The sequence below is a fragment of the Orbicella faveolata genome, unplaced genomic scaffold (assembly GCF_042242905.1).
Source record: "Orbicella faveolata isolate gen_17 unplaced genomic scaffold, um_ofav_v1 contig_1, whole genome shotgun sequence".
Taxonomy (NCBI): domain Eukaryota; kingdom Metazoa; phylum Cnidaria; class Anthozoa; order Scleractinia; family Merulinidae; genus Orbicella; species Orbicella faveolata.
The window spans coordinates 28,994,969-29,009,304 of NW_028301536.1; the positions used below are offsets into that span (position 1 = coordinate 28,994,969).

At 41.7% G+C, this 14,336-nt stretch overlaps 1 protein-coding gene across 1 annotated transcript; it reads right to left on the reverse strand.

Annotated features, from left to right (window-relative positions):
• Positions 1-2,754: 2,754 nt before the first annotated feature.
• On the reverse strand, positions 2,755-8,711 carry LOC110049312 (uncharacterized). The gene is made up of 8 exons (XM_020755106.2): positions 8,697-8,711; positions 7,932-8,437; positions 7,266-7,694; positions 6,619-7,062; positions 5,739-6,122; positions 5,006-5,434; positions 3,677-4,266; positions 2,755-3,423 (listed from the first exon to the last, which is right to left on the reverse strand). The coding sequence occupies exons 1-8, from the start codon at positions 8,709-8,711 to the stop codon at positions 3,080-3,082; spliced, it is 3,141 nt and encodes a 1,046-aa protein (XP_020610765.2). The 3' UTR covers positions 2,755-3,079.
• Between the last annotated feature and the right edge of the window lie 5,625 nt (positions 8,712-14,336).

Below are 14,336 nucleotides of genomic sequence, written 5' to 3' on the forward strand. Positions count from 1 at the left end.
AAACATGTGTTGTAAATATCAGAATAGTACTGGAAATGGGTCATGAAATAGGGTTTTACACATAATGCTCAAATTTGTTGTCATTATGCAAATGCTTGATGATCAAAAAATCTCACTATATATTATGCTCAAAAGACATCAGCCAGTTTTTGTCACTGTTATTCCCGCGTAATGCTAGATTCTTTTGCCTCGCTATTATGCTCAAAATAATGCCAGCACAATGTGTAAAACCATATAATGACCACTAATGGGGGTGAGGGAAAGATGGAGTGGTCATCAGTGGAAGTTGTGGCACTTCCACAATAAACAAACTAAAAATTTGTTTCACACTGACAAGAATATGGCTTCGTCTCTGCTCATGGGCGACACAAAATATAACCAGTATTGGGTCAGGTGTTGCAAGAAGATCAATTCTTTGATCACTGGACCCGTTAACCATCAGAAAAGAGGGCTGTGCAAGGCTACCACAGCTGCGTTCACCAGAGTAATAACACCACATGTATCAGTGCAACTTTGCAGGGAATAGTTACGGCATCGCCAGTCACATTCATGACCCTGCCAATTAGTCGCACTGGGAGAGTGGGCAAGCACCAAATGACTCTTTTTGTGCGTTCCAACTTGTGGAATGTACCGTGCAAAATCATTGACGACATCAATGATGTCTGGGGGAGGTTGCCAAGCCAGCATCTTACAGTATATGATCTTCATGAAAGGTCGCAGCTCAACATCTACCAGTACCCAATGACTACCACCATTTTGAGAGTTGCCAATGAAAGTTTTGCCATTCCTTTGTCCCACATTCAGAGTGAAAACCAGCCTTTTTAATGGTCCAGGGTTAAGTAACTTAGTTTTCCTCATCATCTCATTGTAGATATTAACAACGACATTGGGCATAGTAGCATGGTATCGTTTTGCATGTCATTAAGCTGTTTTAAAACCCATGTGACGTGATCAGTATAGACCCAGCCTTGCATTCCCGATGCAGCAAGACAGGCAAGCTCATCTGCAGTCAATCCTGTTAATTAGTAACAACATGATATACTTTTCATCAGGCTTTATTAAATATTTTCTAAGGGAGTGGGGTAATAGACCTAAAAAAGTGGAGTTGGAGTAGGCTGCTAGCGGACAAAGATGTATATAAGATTATAAAGTTCTAAGCGTCACTGGTTTCTAATTCAACAAAACTGTGATACTGTATTGGAGATGGCATCCCCCAAACCCCCCCCCCCCCCCCCAACCCCCTTTGCACCCTTCGACACCATGTCTAAAACCCTAATCGCATTTTTTCAGCTACAAAATAAGCATATCCCATTTTCTATTTTACATCATTTTACTTTTTCGGGCCCGTGCACGCATTTTCGTTTTGTTTATCTTCAAAATTACATAAACTTTATTGCATATTTTAGCCGGTTCCAGTACTAGTTCAGGATATACCTGGAAAAATAAGCCTACACATCACGACATCACTCCACATGAAGTCATTTCTTAATTTTTCTTTTAAAAAAACTTACCATAACTTGGTAGCATATCGTCAGTAGGATTGTCCCAGATCATGGCTTTGAATTTGTCGATCGATTTCTCGCCGAGTTTTGGGCTGGCGAAAAGCTTTCGAAAACCACCTCATCTCAGTATTGTAAGCACTGGGTTTGCCCTGTCGACGGCTCAACTTTGCAAGGATCATTCTATACATAAATATTGAACAATGCTTGGAGCAATTCAAGTGAAAAATTTTATTCAGGATTTACCTTACCCGCTAAAAATGATAAAATTAACCAGGCCTACTAATGTTAGAGACCAGGTTCCCGCTGTCTTGTTATATTTTGGTCCATAATACATTTCGACCTCGATATTCTTTCGTTTCCAAAGCATTTTGGGATTGGGAGACGCGCTGTCCCTAATGGCGTTTTCGATCGTGACCTGCCGGTGTTGTGGCGGCCATTTTGAATTTTAGATACGCGGTCAGCTGGTGCGAGGTCTGGAACCGATTTAGGAAAACCTGGCACTTCTAGACCTTCTAAGAACTTGACGTTTTACAACGTTTTTCTTCAATTTGAAACGAATAGAGCACGCTTGAATTTCCAGGCTGCAAGACATGGATTATAGTAACGGCCTTGAGGATGCTCTCCGGCGTAAGTCCAAACACGAGTTATCGCCTAAGTTTTTGCTCACTGAACAGTTCTTGTACTAGAAGAAGCACCAATTTCAATGTGTCGGAGCTCTAAAGTAATAACTTTTCGATTTCATTTGATTTGCAAACCTCGATGACAGATGTTTCTCTTACTTTAAAGCGGCTATGTTGGTGCCCAGCTGAATGGGCACCAGCATGCCGTCTCCATACTTGGGTGAATCACTTTTCCGAATAAAGCGAGAATAAAAACGGCATAGACCTAAATCTTGGTGATGTTGTTTATAAATTATATCAATCATCTATCATATTCCAGATTCTTGAATTTGTTTATTGCATGGCTATGATATTTATTTTGATGGCATGACAGTGAAAACCAACGATATAAATAAAGAAAAGTTTCTGACGAATTCTTGGTTCCAATCTTCCAGACCTTACATCAGACTGCCATAGCCTTATTTAAGGAGACGACATCTACGCTTTACGAGTATGTATTGATGCATGCCGCGGTAATTTGTTGAAACATTTTCCTCCCCAGAGTCACCTGTCCCTCTTAAAGGCGAGGCCCTTGCAAGAGATAAAAGGTGGCTCTCTCTGGACTACTGGAGACACATGAACAGAGGCAAGTACTCGTGAAAAATTGAATCTTTTTAATGGTAATTTCATCTTTTTTTCACGTGACACTTCTTTTTTAATCGTTCTTTCTTTGCAGTATAATAAAGCAAGTTTATGGAAAGCTCCCTGCCATATTTGTTAAAAATAATATATCAACCAGGAAACTGTCCCTTTAAATTTTGGGTGCGCACCATTTTGGGTCAGGTGTAACTGAAATAAGTTACAATTTTCCTTATTGGCTTTTCAAGTTTAAAATTGCTAACAAAACTGGTTAATGTTGACCCGAAAACAAAACAGAGCTATGAATATTATATCCTCCTTGAGAATATTACTCCGCTTTCAATTGTCGAACAAATCGTCAGTCATGTTCATCTTATCACCAGTCTTCCGATGGCGATCACTGGCTTTTGACAGCGCCCGTGTTTCCTGATCAGCGGCTGTGGGAGGGGAGTCATATACGTATCGCTCTGCTGATGTGCTGGTGAATGAACTGGGGTCGATGGATTTAGACGCGTTCACCAAAGCTATATCGGTGAATGAGCTGGGATCAATTGACTTGGACAGTGGACTGGAGGCAACTGAGTCTGACATAGCCGACGTCTCGTTCAGAGGACTCGAGTCAGCTAAGTTGGAGACGCGCGATTCATTTACGTGTTGTTTAGAAGACTGTGCAGTAGGAGAGTCTGGAACATAAAACATATAAGAAGATACATTCCCTAAACAGACACAATCCATACTTTAACACCTTTAATACACCGACTCCGTCCTCTGGCGGATGCCTCAAATAAGCTTACATCTCCCATAAAGTGGACAACGCTATTAAACAAGAGCCCCTGTGAGCCTAAAGCTACCTTAAATGGAGACAACCAGTAGGCAAACATCTCCCACTGGACACGGTTAATATCGCACGTTTCATAAATTTATATCACCACATACCTCGTATTCGGAAACCAAATGGGCCGCTCCATTTTTTTCGTATCATTGTCCAACCCTTTCTTCCCTGCATCTTCGCTTTCCCGTACCGAAGCCGGATTCGTCGAAGACGTCCGCGTAACACAGCACGCAGCTTGTTACAGCATTTCCTCACCCGTCTCCACATTTTCCCGTAACGTATCTGCAATGTTCCTCCTCCAGCGGGCACGTACTTCAAGCGTCCTCTGATGCGGATTCCAAATCCACGACCTCGAAGTGTGAGCCTTCTTCTCTTGCCCCTATAGCGTATAGTCCATCTACCGCGCCAACTCTTGACGTACCTCCACCTGCCTCTATACCTGAGTCGCATCTTCACGTGTGTCGTTCGGCCTCGTCTGAAACCTGTCCACTTTCTTCTGTACCAGACCCTCGCCCGTCCCCGGCGAATGTGAACTCTTCGTCCTTTTCGTTTGTAGTGCACCATCAAGCGTCCATGCCGAGGGTAAATCCAATGCGGCTTGCCGCGAATGATCAGCTTCAAGCGCCGAGTGACACGTCTTACTGACCGCCAAGGCCTCATATCGTAGCGTATTGACACTCTTCCGCCACGGATCCTAGGAAATAAATATGAACAAAGAAAGAACTTTAAAGACCGCTGTCAAGATGGTGAGATTTGGCCAAGTGGTATGGCGTTTGACTTGATAATGGACTTGGTTCAGTTTGAGTTTCGCCGTTACTAGCTCGAGTCGTAATTAAGACGTTCGCCCTAGGAACAGCCCCTGTATTACGTTAAACTTAACAAACGGTTGTATTAAATGATAGTGATAGCATGAAATAAAAACTCGGAAAAAAATCCGAGTTCCAGATAGGATTTAAACTCACGACCCTCCGTGATCTAGCCCGATGCTCTAAACATCGATGAGCAAGCGTGGAATGTGGGCCTCTTTGGCTGGAACCGCATCGCGCGGTCATACAGCTTTCTTCATACTACAGATTTCACACTGCACTGCTTGTAATTACCTTTCGACAGCAGTTTTATTTCAACTTTTGTTTCAGTCCAGGTAAACGCCTGATTTAATTCTGCTTGCTGGTAAGAAATGTTGGTTTTTGACAAGTGGAGACAAAGAGCTAGCCTATAGTAGAAAGAGCTTCTTACCTCAATTCCCTTTCCACAATTTATTGGTGATTATCTATTAGTTTTGTAAACTTAGAAGCGAATAATCAAGTCAAAATCAAGTCAAGAGGACTTGCTTTATTCTCTTTAACTTTGTGCTTGATAATTTTGTAATGACTGATCAAAGTGATGCCCTTTTGATTGGTTTAGCAACTACTATTATGATAATAGTCACTTACCTAAGGCCATAGTTCTTGGTACCAACACGGAACCTTAGTCGCCCGCCCTTCCTTCGAACTCTTCTGAATCTTCCACCATATTTGAAAACAATCCTGCCATTGCGTAGTCCGTATCTGCGTCTGCGTCTTTGCTTCCTGCGCCTAAACCGCCTCCAGAACCGTAATAACCTCCTCCGCTTTCGTCTTCTCTTGGCAAGACGAGCACGGCGCGTTGAGAGGCGTCTCCATCGTTTCTTGTAAAAGAATCTTAATTTGCCGTATAGGAATCGAATTGGTCTCGTTCTCCTCTTGTAAACAATACGAAGGGCCTTGCGTACTCTAACTACATGTCCGTAACATCCCTTCACGCGAATTCGGAGTTTCCTTCGAACGTTCCTAACGCGGTGCCATCTTCTTCCATGCCGGTAGCTGACTACACCCCGTCTGATTCTACCAAAGAGAAAATCGAAAGTACAAGCAGCGAGATTCCATTTCAATTTGAGATCAAACAACACCAAAAAAGCAAATGAAAAGAGCCAATCACTAGATCCTCAATAAAAGACACTAGAACCAATCGGAAAGTACAAACAAGTAATCAGAAAGGATTTCATACCAGTCAAATCATGAGAGATTTTTTATAAGCGGCAGATTTGTCCATGCAAATCACCCCTGTTTTGATAGATTCGAGCCTTTAACACGCACATGGTCACGAAGCTAACAACAATTCAGAAACTTGTACAAAGCTTTTTCTTACTGTAATCTATAGGATTTGCGTCCATAGCGGAAAAAGAATTTTCCACGCCTCTGGTAGACTTTTCTCCATATTCTTCCAACCCTTAAACGCATAACAGCATGACGTCTTCGCCAGGTCCGCCTTCCGTGTCGCCAAGGCCGCCTTCTCCGTCTTACACGTCTGCGTCGTTTGAGGCGTAGCCAACGCCGTCCTCTACGAATAAAGATCCTTTTGGACGTGATGCGGATTCCGGAGTATCTTCCGCCTACACGAACCACAGGTCTTCGTCTGCGGTTTACTATCTTCCGCCATCTTCTCCTCACGCGGGCAAAGAGCCGATATCTCCTCTTTGGCACCCGTCGCCAAGCTCTTCTGTAAAAATAATGGAACCTTCCATTTTTGTACCTGTCAAATGAAATAAAGATAGATCAGCCATAGATTTAACAAGGTGTGCTTAACAAGAGTAAAACCCATGTACAACATACACTATAAAGGTCTATAACCTTTTAAAATGGTTTCACATGTGGTCCACTTGTTCCTTATTTTTTTCTTCCGCCACCACGAATAAAAATAACAGCTAATTACACGCTAGACGTTACTTACCTTTGCCACTGTCATTTAAACGTAGTATCAAATCTTCTCATAGAAAACTAAACTTATATTACGTTATAAAAGCGAATTTTACAAGGTTTAAAGTCAACGGTATTGTAAACTTTACATTTAACAAAGTATCCCAAGCCTCAGATGCTAATTTGGTATCGTATAACGAAGCGGTGATCTCCACCAAGTGTTTAGGAACACGTTTTCATAAGTAACTAATTTCTCCTTAAAAAATTAATAACCAAGCATTCATCAGGTTACGAGAGTAAGGAAAATAATGCTAATTTAGCTTTTCCGTCACCTGATTCTCCTTCGCCGTCCTCCGAGGCGGAATGTTAATCTACCTTTCCACTTGAATATCTTTCTTGCCTTACCGCGGTAATAGATCTTGAACGGGCTGTTGCGACGTCTGTATCGCCGTAAACGTCTGATTCTGCGTCTGTTTCGTCGTCTGTATCGCCGAATGCGTCGCTTCTTTCGCCTGAAGCGTCGGCGGCGCTGGCGACGGCTTCTTCGTCCATTTCGGTATCTGTAAGAGATTCGTCTCCACCTCCGCCCTACACGATACGCTGGCCTTCCGCGCCTGAACCTGATTAGCCGGTATCGTCCTGCTACAAAGACTCGGATCTTGCCTCTGTATCGTCTGGTACGACGCCACTCATGCTTTACGAGGAATTGTGTGCGCTTGAGATAGTGCCATCGTTTTCGGTAGCGCAATTCGATCGTTCCTTTCCGATTACGATACCTAAGACAAACAAATGATGCGGTTGGTTATTTATACTTTGCAGCATATACGTGAAAAAGGCCTTCCTTTTTGATGTACCTGTCCCGAGGGAGGGGAGGGGGAATAGAAGGACGCAAAGGTTTAGGCAAATAAAACTGTGAAGTGTGTTTCCGTGTAATGTTCGACACCCATAGTCAGGTCAACGGAGCGACTAGAAACCTTACCTGACTGTCCTTAATCGACGTCTGTAACGCATAACAAGCCGACTTCTTCTTCTGTATATCTTTCTGAATCGTCCTCTGAACCACACACGCATCACGCATCTACGTCTTCCACGCCTTTTGCCTCGTCTCCGTCGTCGTCGCCGTCGTCTCATTCTTCTCTTTCTTCGGCGTGACCTTCGTCTGCGCCTTCGTTTTCTTCTTCGTATGATGCGACGTGTTCGGGGTCTTCTCCAACGTCCTTTGTTAAAAATCCTCACTCTGCCGCGTATTACGCGGAGCCGCCGCCCTCTATTTCTAAATCGGATACGAGGTTTGCCGCGGTAATATCGCAGTAATCGCCAGCGTCGACTAAAGCGAATTTTTATTGGCTGTCTACGCAACCATCGCCATCTTCTTCCATTTAGGATTCCAATCCTAGCATTGCGGTACCTAAAAGTCGATCACAAGACTTCAACATGCAAGGAACATTTTATATTTACAAACAACTGGTACTCTATCATAGTGTACCACACATACAATTTGGAATTTCAACTTGCACAAGTTTACTAAGGGCTTCTTTTCTTTTTCTCAGAAGAGCCATAGGCTCGAGTCCCGCCCGAGAACACATTAAAATAATCGATCGAGTTAACAAGCATCTCCTGGGCATACATCAGCTGTTCAACTTACATAACTCTCCTCCATTTACGTCTGATTCGAGCTCTTAAGTGTCTACCGCGGCGGTAAACTGGGATCCATCTTCGGCCGTGTCTAAAACGAAGAACGTTACGTCGTCTTATTCGTCGCATGCGTCGTCGGTATCTACGGCGCCGCCGTCTTACACGTCGCCGTCGCCGTCGCCTTCGTCGTCGCCTCCGTCTACGCCTCCATAATCTCTTTGACCTTCTTCCTCGTGGAGGTTTCCTCCTAACCGCCTTCCACCTCCTACCGTAACGTATCTTAAGATGTCTTCCCGTTAACTTGATACGCCTGTAGCGTCCTCTACTGCGCACCACAAGCCTTCCGCGGCGCCTTCTAATAAACGACCATCGTCTGTGGCCTAAGCGGATCTTGAAACGCCGTGCGATTCGACGTATAAGGCGTCGTTTTCCATGGTACATCACTCGGAAGTTCCTGCCTCTTCGATATCTGTTTGGAATTCGAGAAAATCTAGAGTTGGAACGGTGAAGTTTTGACTAAGAAGTCAAAGGAGACGATGATGAAATTTCAATTGACGGCACTCAAACTGCTACTTAAAAATTGGCCATCTGAATTGCCGTTTTATTTTGTTTGTTTGTTTTGTTTTCTTTTGTTTTTTTGTTTGTTTGTTTGTTTGTTTTTTGTTTTTGTTTTTTTTGCAGTACCCGTGCACCTCTTGCAATTCACCAAAGTAATTATTGCCAGCTAATTTTTTTCAAGTAATCGAAATTTCCCTCAAAAAAAGATTTTTCTTACCGGAAGGTTATCCATCGACGATGGTAACGTAGTCTGTATCCACCCCGCCACTTGACAATGGGCCTCCAACGTCGGCGGTACTTGAAAAGTAACACAGCTCGCTTGCGTCGGCGTACATAACGCCGTCTAAGTCTTCGACGACGTCGTCGTAATCGTCGTCGCCAGCGTTGACGTCTTCGCTGCGCTCTGCTACGTGCGCGCGCGCGGGAACCTTTCAGTAAGTATAAGCCACTGGATTAGTGGTATGGAACCGTGTGAAGTTACGAATTAAAGAACCTACACGATGGAGGGCTTTTGTTTAATTTCTGTTCATTCTGAAGTCTTTAGTGCTTGTGTACCGCAGATAAGCGTTCTTGAAGTTGAAAGTGATTTTGTAGATTAGATAAATGACTTCAAATATCGTGGCATGAGTACATTAGTATCACAAGCGTTTTGAGAAATTTGTACAAGTTGCTTTTAAAGTGACGTAGCGACGAAGGCAGCTTAGCAAATTCAGAAGCGCAAGTAACTCATGTGTACGAGCTTATACGTAATGTTCCTGGTAATTCTGCTGCAAACGTATCTTAAACTTACCTACGTTGAATGAAAGAGTACTCACCTTAAATGCAATATGTCTGAACAAACCTTGTTCGTTGTTTACCACAAACGAGCTCTTTTTTAATAGAACAGCTACACAGACAGAGAGCAAGGATTAAATTTTGACTTACCTCGGAAAGTGATACATAGATGTACGAAGTTTACGTTCTGACGCCAATCTGTAAGCAAGAACGCAAAATCAGTATTGAACTTCTGAACACAGAAACAACAGACGGTTAATCATCTTCTTAACACTGAAATTTCAGGTGATGTAGCAGCTCTCGTAAGGTCTCACATGAATGGCTTACTACGCTCTGAGAGGACAATAGAACAAACAACAGAAACAATGCCCCCTAGCCCTAAAACAATAACAGCTCCTAACAATGAAGAGAATTGCAAGCTTACAAGAGCTGCTACTCTTCTGGAAATTTCCCACTGGTCCAGGCGGCTGTGGACAAAAGTAGTTTTTAACTATGAGGCGCTGGGTCTCGGTTGGAATTGGGTTCCAGTCTTATAATTGGTTCCCAGACTCGTATACCTGAAATTATTGAGAATATGTTGTCCAAGCTATATTTTATTGACAACATTCATGACAGTTATCTGAAATCGCTCAATCAGACTCACTTTTGCTCGTGCAGATGTTGCTTAATCGTGGCTTTGCGGGTCCAAGACCTGCGAAAGGGAAAGGTTGATCGAGTCAGGAGCTTCGCGATTCCTTTTTAAACACTGTACAACTGACTGAACCACTAACCTCACCACCAGTAAAACATTGTGAACAAAAAGTCTCGATAGTAACTGCATGGCTTGAGCAGAAACCAAACGAAAACGTACACACACACTACAAAACTACTTTGGAAAAAATACGTTTTGGTGGAACTTCCCTGGTCTTCCGTTGATTGTAGTGATACTTTGAACTTGTTCTCAACGCTAAAGTAGCGCAATGAATATTGAACTAAGTGAAGAACAGACTGCAACTAAGGATAATACAGATAAGTGACATTTTCTTTCGCACGCTCTTATGTAAAGATGATTAATACGTTAAACGTATCCAAAGAAAGAACATGAAGATTACTTACCACTGATATGAAGACGTCCCACCGTAAATCCGTTGTCCGAAGCTTCAAAGCAACAAAAAATGGAATACATTTATAACAACAGGTATTATACTTATGTTGAAGTAGTTATTTTTTCGACAATGAAAAAACTGTTAATCCCAAAATCACGAACACAGCATGCTAGTGACGACCTTTGGAGCATGCGTTGTAACTCCCCCTTGCATTAATGCTAATCGGTAGAGTGTGCGGAGAATTAAGGACGCGCTGAGACAGGCACGTCAAATGTACTTGTGGTGATGTTATGACATAGTCATTGCTTGGTAACCTCAATGGACACGGCGTAGAAAAGGCAAGCATGTTGCCGCCTCAAGCACATGCGGTTGGCTAAATGGCGGCTCATGCGAAATAAATATTACAGATCAATACATATGTATCTAACAAAAGCCACCTGCAGCAGCTTTCGTAACATTGTTTGAATCGTCAATCAGGTTGGGTTCCACTGGATCTAAGGAATACATATTAAAGCTTTTTAAAAGTCAACTATCACAAGTTCCCTAATTGTCAATAATTCATTGACCTCTGGACTAGCGAGTGAGAGAAACAGCTCAGGTACTAATTTGCTACTGTAGTTTTTGGTCTAAAAGGAGTGGCAAAAGAAAATCCCATCAAAAATCTTTTTTCAGCTTGTATAGTTTATTGTGCAGTCGCGCAGCATCCTCTTAAGGTCGATTTAGACAGTGCAATTTTGATCGCAAGCGTAAGCTCATGACAACCCAAAAGCACAAACTGTTTCGTATAAAACATGATTTGGTCGGTTTAGACAAATGACTTTATCCTTCGACATAATTTACTGCTAACGTTTAGCCGTAAGTTTTGAAAATTGTTGGTCGGAAAAATCCATCAATAACGCGAAGATTTTGATTTTTTTCTCTCGGCCCATGACATGGCAGGATATCAGGTTAGCGACTTGATATCGTTGGATAACAGGAAGGTTATCCTGATAGCTGCCGATTGGCTGATTTTCACTGGTTTTCGCCGGGCTCAGTGAGTAGCAATAATATAAGTAACTTACCGTCTCCATCGTTTGGTGATTTTTCTGGCTTTGTTCCATTTTGTGTGATGATATCCTTCAAAAAAGTCCTTTTCACACGAACTGATTGTTGACTTTTGATGTCGGAATCGACCTCATTGGGCGAATGTGTTAAGTGAGTATCACTCCACGCAATAGCTGCACCATATCTGAGAAATAAACAAAAGCATTACTCTAAAGCTAGTTGAACGATTTATGCTATAAATCAGTTAAATCAATTGCCCTCTCTCTTGAGCTTGCACAAATAAGCGCCGCGCATCTGCCCTTTCGGAATGGCACTAAAACACCAGTACAAGAAACTTCTCCGTCATCCGTTAAATTGGAGCCCAGTCGTGCTTCCAATTAAGCGCCTGCAGTAGAAACATGTACATATTGCCGACCTATTTTCCTGAACCTTGAGCTATCCACCAGTTCTCTTGTTTAAAGGCTTAGTATGGTACCGGCTTGTATTTATACTTTTTGGCCATTTGAATTATACGAGTCATGACAATTTCCGTGACTCACTCCAAGAAATATCGACTGCAATTTTATACCCTAATTACAAAACGAGAAAATTTCCTGGCCTTTCACGATGTTTCTCCATTCTCTTGACCAGTTTTAATGACATTATATTGCCATTTGAACCAAAACTAGTTTTTTCATCGGACTAAGATGGTTTTGTTTTTCTTTTCTTTACTGGTGCATGCGCAAATAACCTGCAGATTACAAAAACAAAGCCAACTATTACGTTTTACCCGTTATGGCAGTGTTAAAAATGAAAATCATCTTGTTCGGACAAAAATAACTGATTGAAAGTGAAATTCACGACCAATCTTTAGTGAAGTGATCCCTAGACATGAGTGAGCGATCTGGCAACCTGAGTGACGGAAGAATACATGTTTTTTACCATTAACTGTCTTAATGAGACTCAAGCTAAATAAGTTTAAACCGAATGAAAACTAAAATTTCTAGTAGTTAATGTAGGTCGCACAAACGAGCCTGGAAAAAAAAGTAATAGATGTAATAATTAACAAAATCCCAGGCTGAAAGGTCAGACGAACTTTGTCGTATGCTATGTCTGGAACACAATTGCTTTGGGTAAACTACACGACGAAATGTCAAAACGTTTTCTGATATAAAAAAAAAGTTGTATCCTGAGTTTAGGCATTCTCAATTTTAATTGAATTTATTAAAACCAAATAAGTAAGAATTATGTTCTATTTTTACATGGTATTGAAACGTTTGTTCCATTGCAAGACAAGATGAAAGCAAAGGTTTCCCTGATCACCCAAAAAATTCCGACTAGAAACTGACCAGTAAATTGATATTTTGAAATTTGCACTCGGCCAGAAACAGCACTTTAATTTTTAGAGAATAACAAAACTCTGTATGTAAAAATCGCTGACAAAACTGGATTTTTCTTCGACCATACAAGCCAACTGGCTATCCATTTTGGTCATTCAATATTTTATTGTTCAATGAGATTTGTCTCTTGTCATTTTATTTTTGTTTCTTTTAATGCCGGAAAAAATCAAACCAGGTCGCAAATTTCTACATCCACGGAACCTCTTCGTTGTAATTTTAACTCAGAAGTTAAGTCCGCACAGCTTCACAGCTACCGTGAAAACATCTCGCAGTAGTTTGCAAAGGTTTAGAAATAGCATAGCTCGTAAAATGAGTAAGCGATTATTAGGACTAGTTCTTAACAGTAAAATACGTGGTCTTTGTTTTACACGATTGACAAAAGAACGTTAGAATTTGAAATCACAAGTACTTACAGGAGCAGGAAGATGAACTTCATAACGGAGTTGTATGAATCAACGAAGGTCTACCAGACAATAGATCAAGCTTCTCGACTCGCTACTTGATATAGGGAGATTCCTGTCCGTTATTTGTTTAATTTCGTGACAAATTGTTTATGAAAAACACTTTGAACTCTCAGTACTGTTACCAGACACAATTAGTCAGCTAAAACCAATCACAAAGAGGAACGAGAACAAAGAATAGCGACTTGATTTGTCGGAGTCCATAAGTGCAAGTAAATATAAGAAACATCACATAGCTGAACTGCGGGATAAAGACATGACAGATCGTCGCAGTTATGCAGGCAAATTAGGCAGTTGCAAACTGCCTAAGGGCGTTAAAAAAACCTTCAACATTGCATTGCACTTTGCACGCTTTGCGTTCCTATGATGTTAGTGTTGGGTTGGACTTGAAGAATTCGATGGCCCAAAGTTTTGAAACGAACACCATGTATATCGTTATGTGATTCGCCATTACAAAATTCTGTTGAGATTTACGAGTCTTGTCATTGATATTAAGTCAAATAACTTAAAGAAACGTCTAACAGGATATTCCTTATACGATGCCTAAATCAGTACAATCGATCATGAGAGTCAGGAATCGTATTGAGATTCGTGGCAGCTTGAATAATCCAAAACTTACAAATGAAGAAGAAAAGACTGTCGGTGGCCTGCGAATACTTTCTTTACGCAAATCGTTGTAATATGTCAAAAATGTAATCGCAACAGTAAGGTGACTAAAAACAAAAACTTGGGCAGGTACAAAAGCATATCACTTCTATATTCTGAGTTTACTCAAATTAGTTACTTACGACATTTTCATAACAATACCTTTCACGCAGAAGCGAGGCAAATTCTTTTGCGTCCTTGAGGTTTCCATTGAAATTAGCATAAAGTTACTGTTACTGGAAATAAAGGCTGGTAACCATATGACTTGTTACGATGGCCGCATAAAACTGCAGCAATTGCTGTCGGATCATTAATTTGAGAACCACTCTCGATAGCGACCGCAGCGATCGACGATCGTTGAGACAGCAATCGCTGAGGAAGACTCTTGCTCTATCTTGTCGAAACCGATAGTGGTAAGAATCGCTTTATTTTGTCTGGAGCGATAGCAAAGATCGAAGCGAACGTAGCG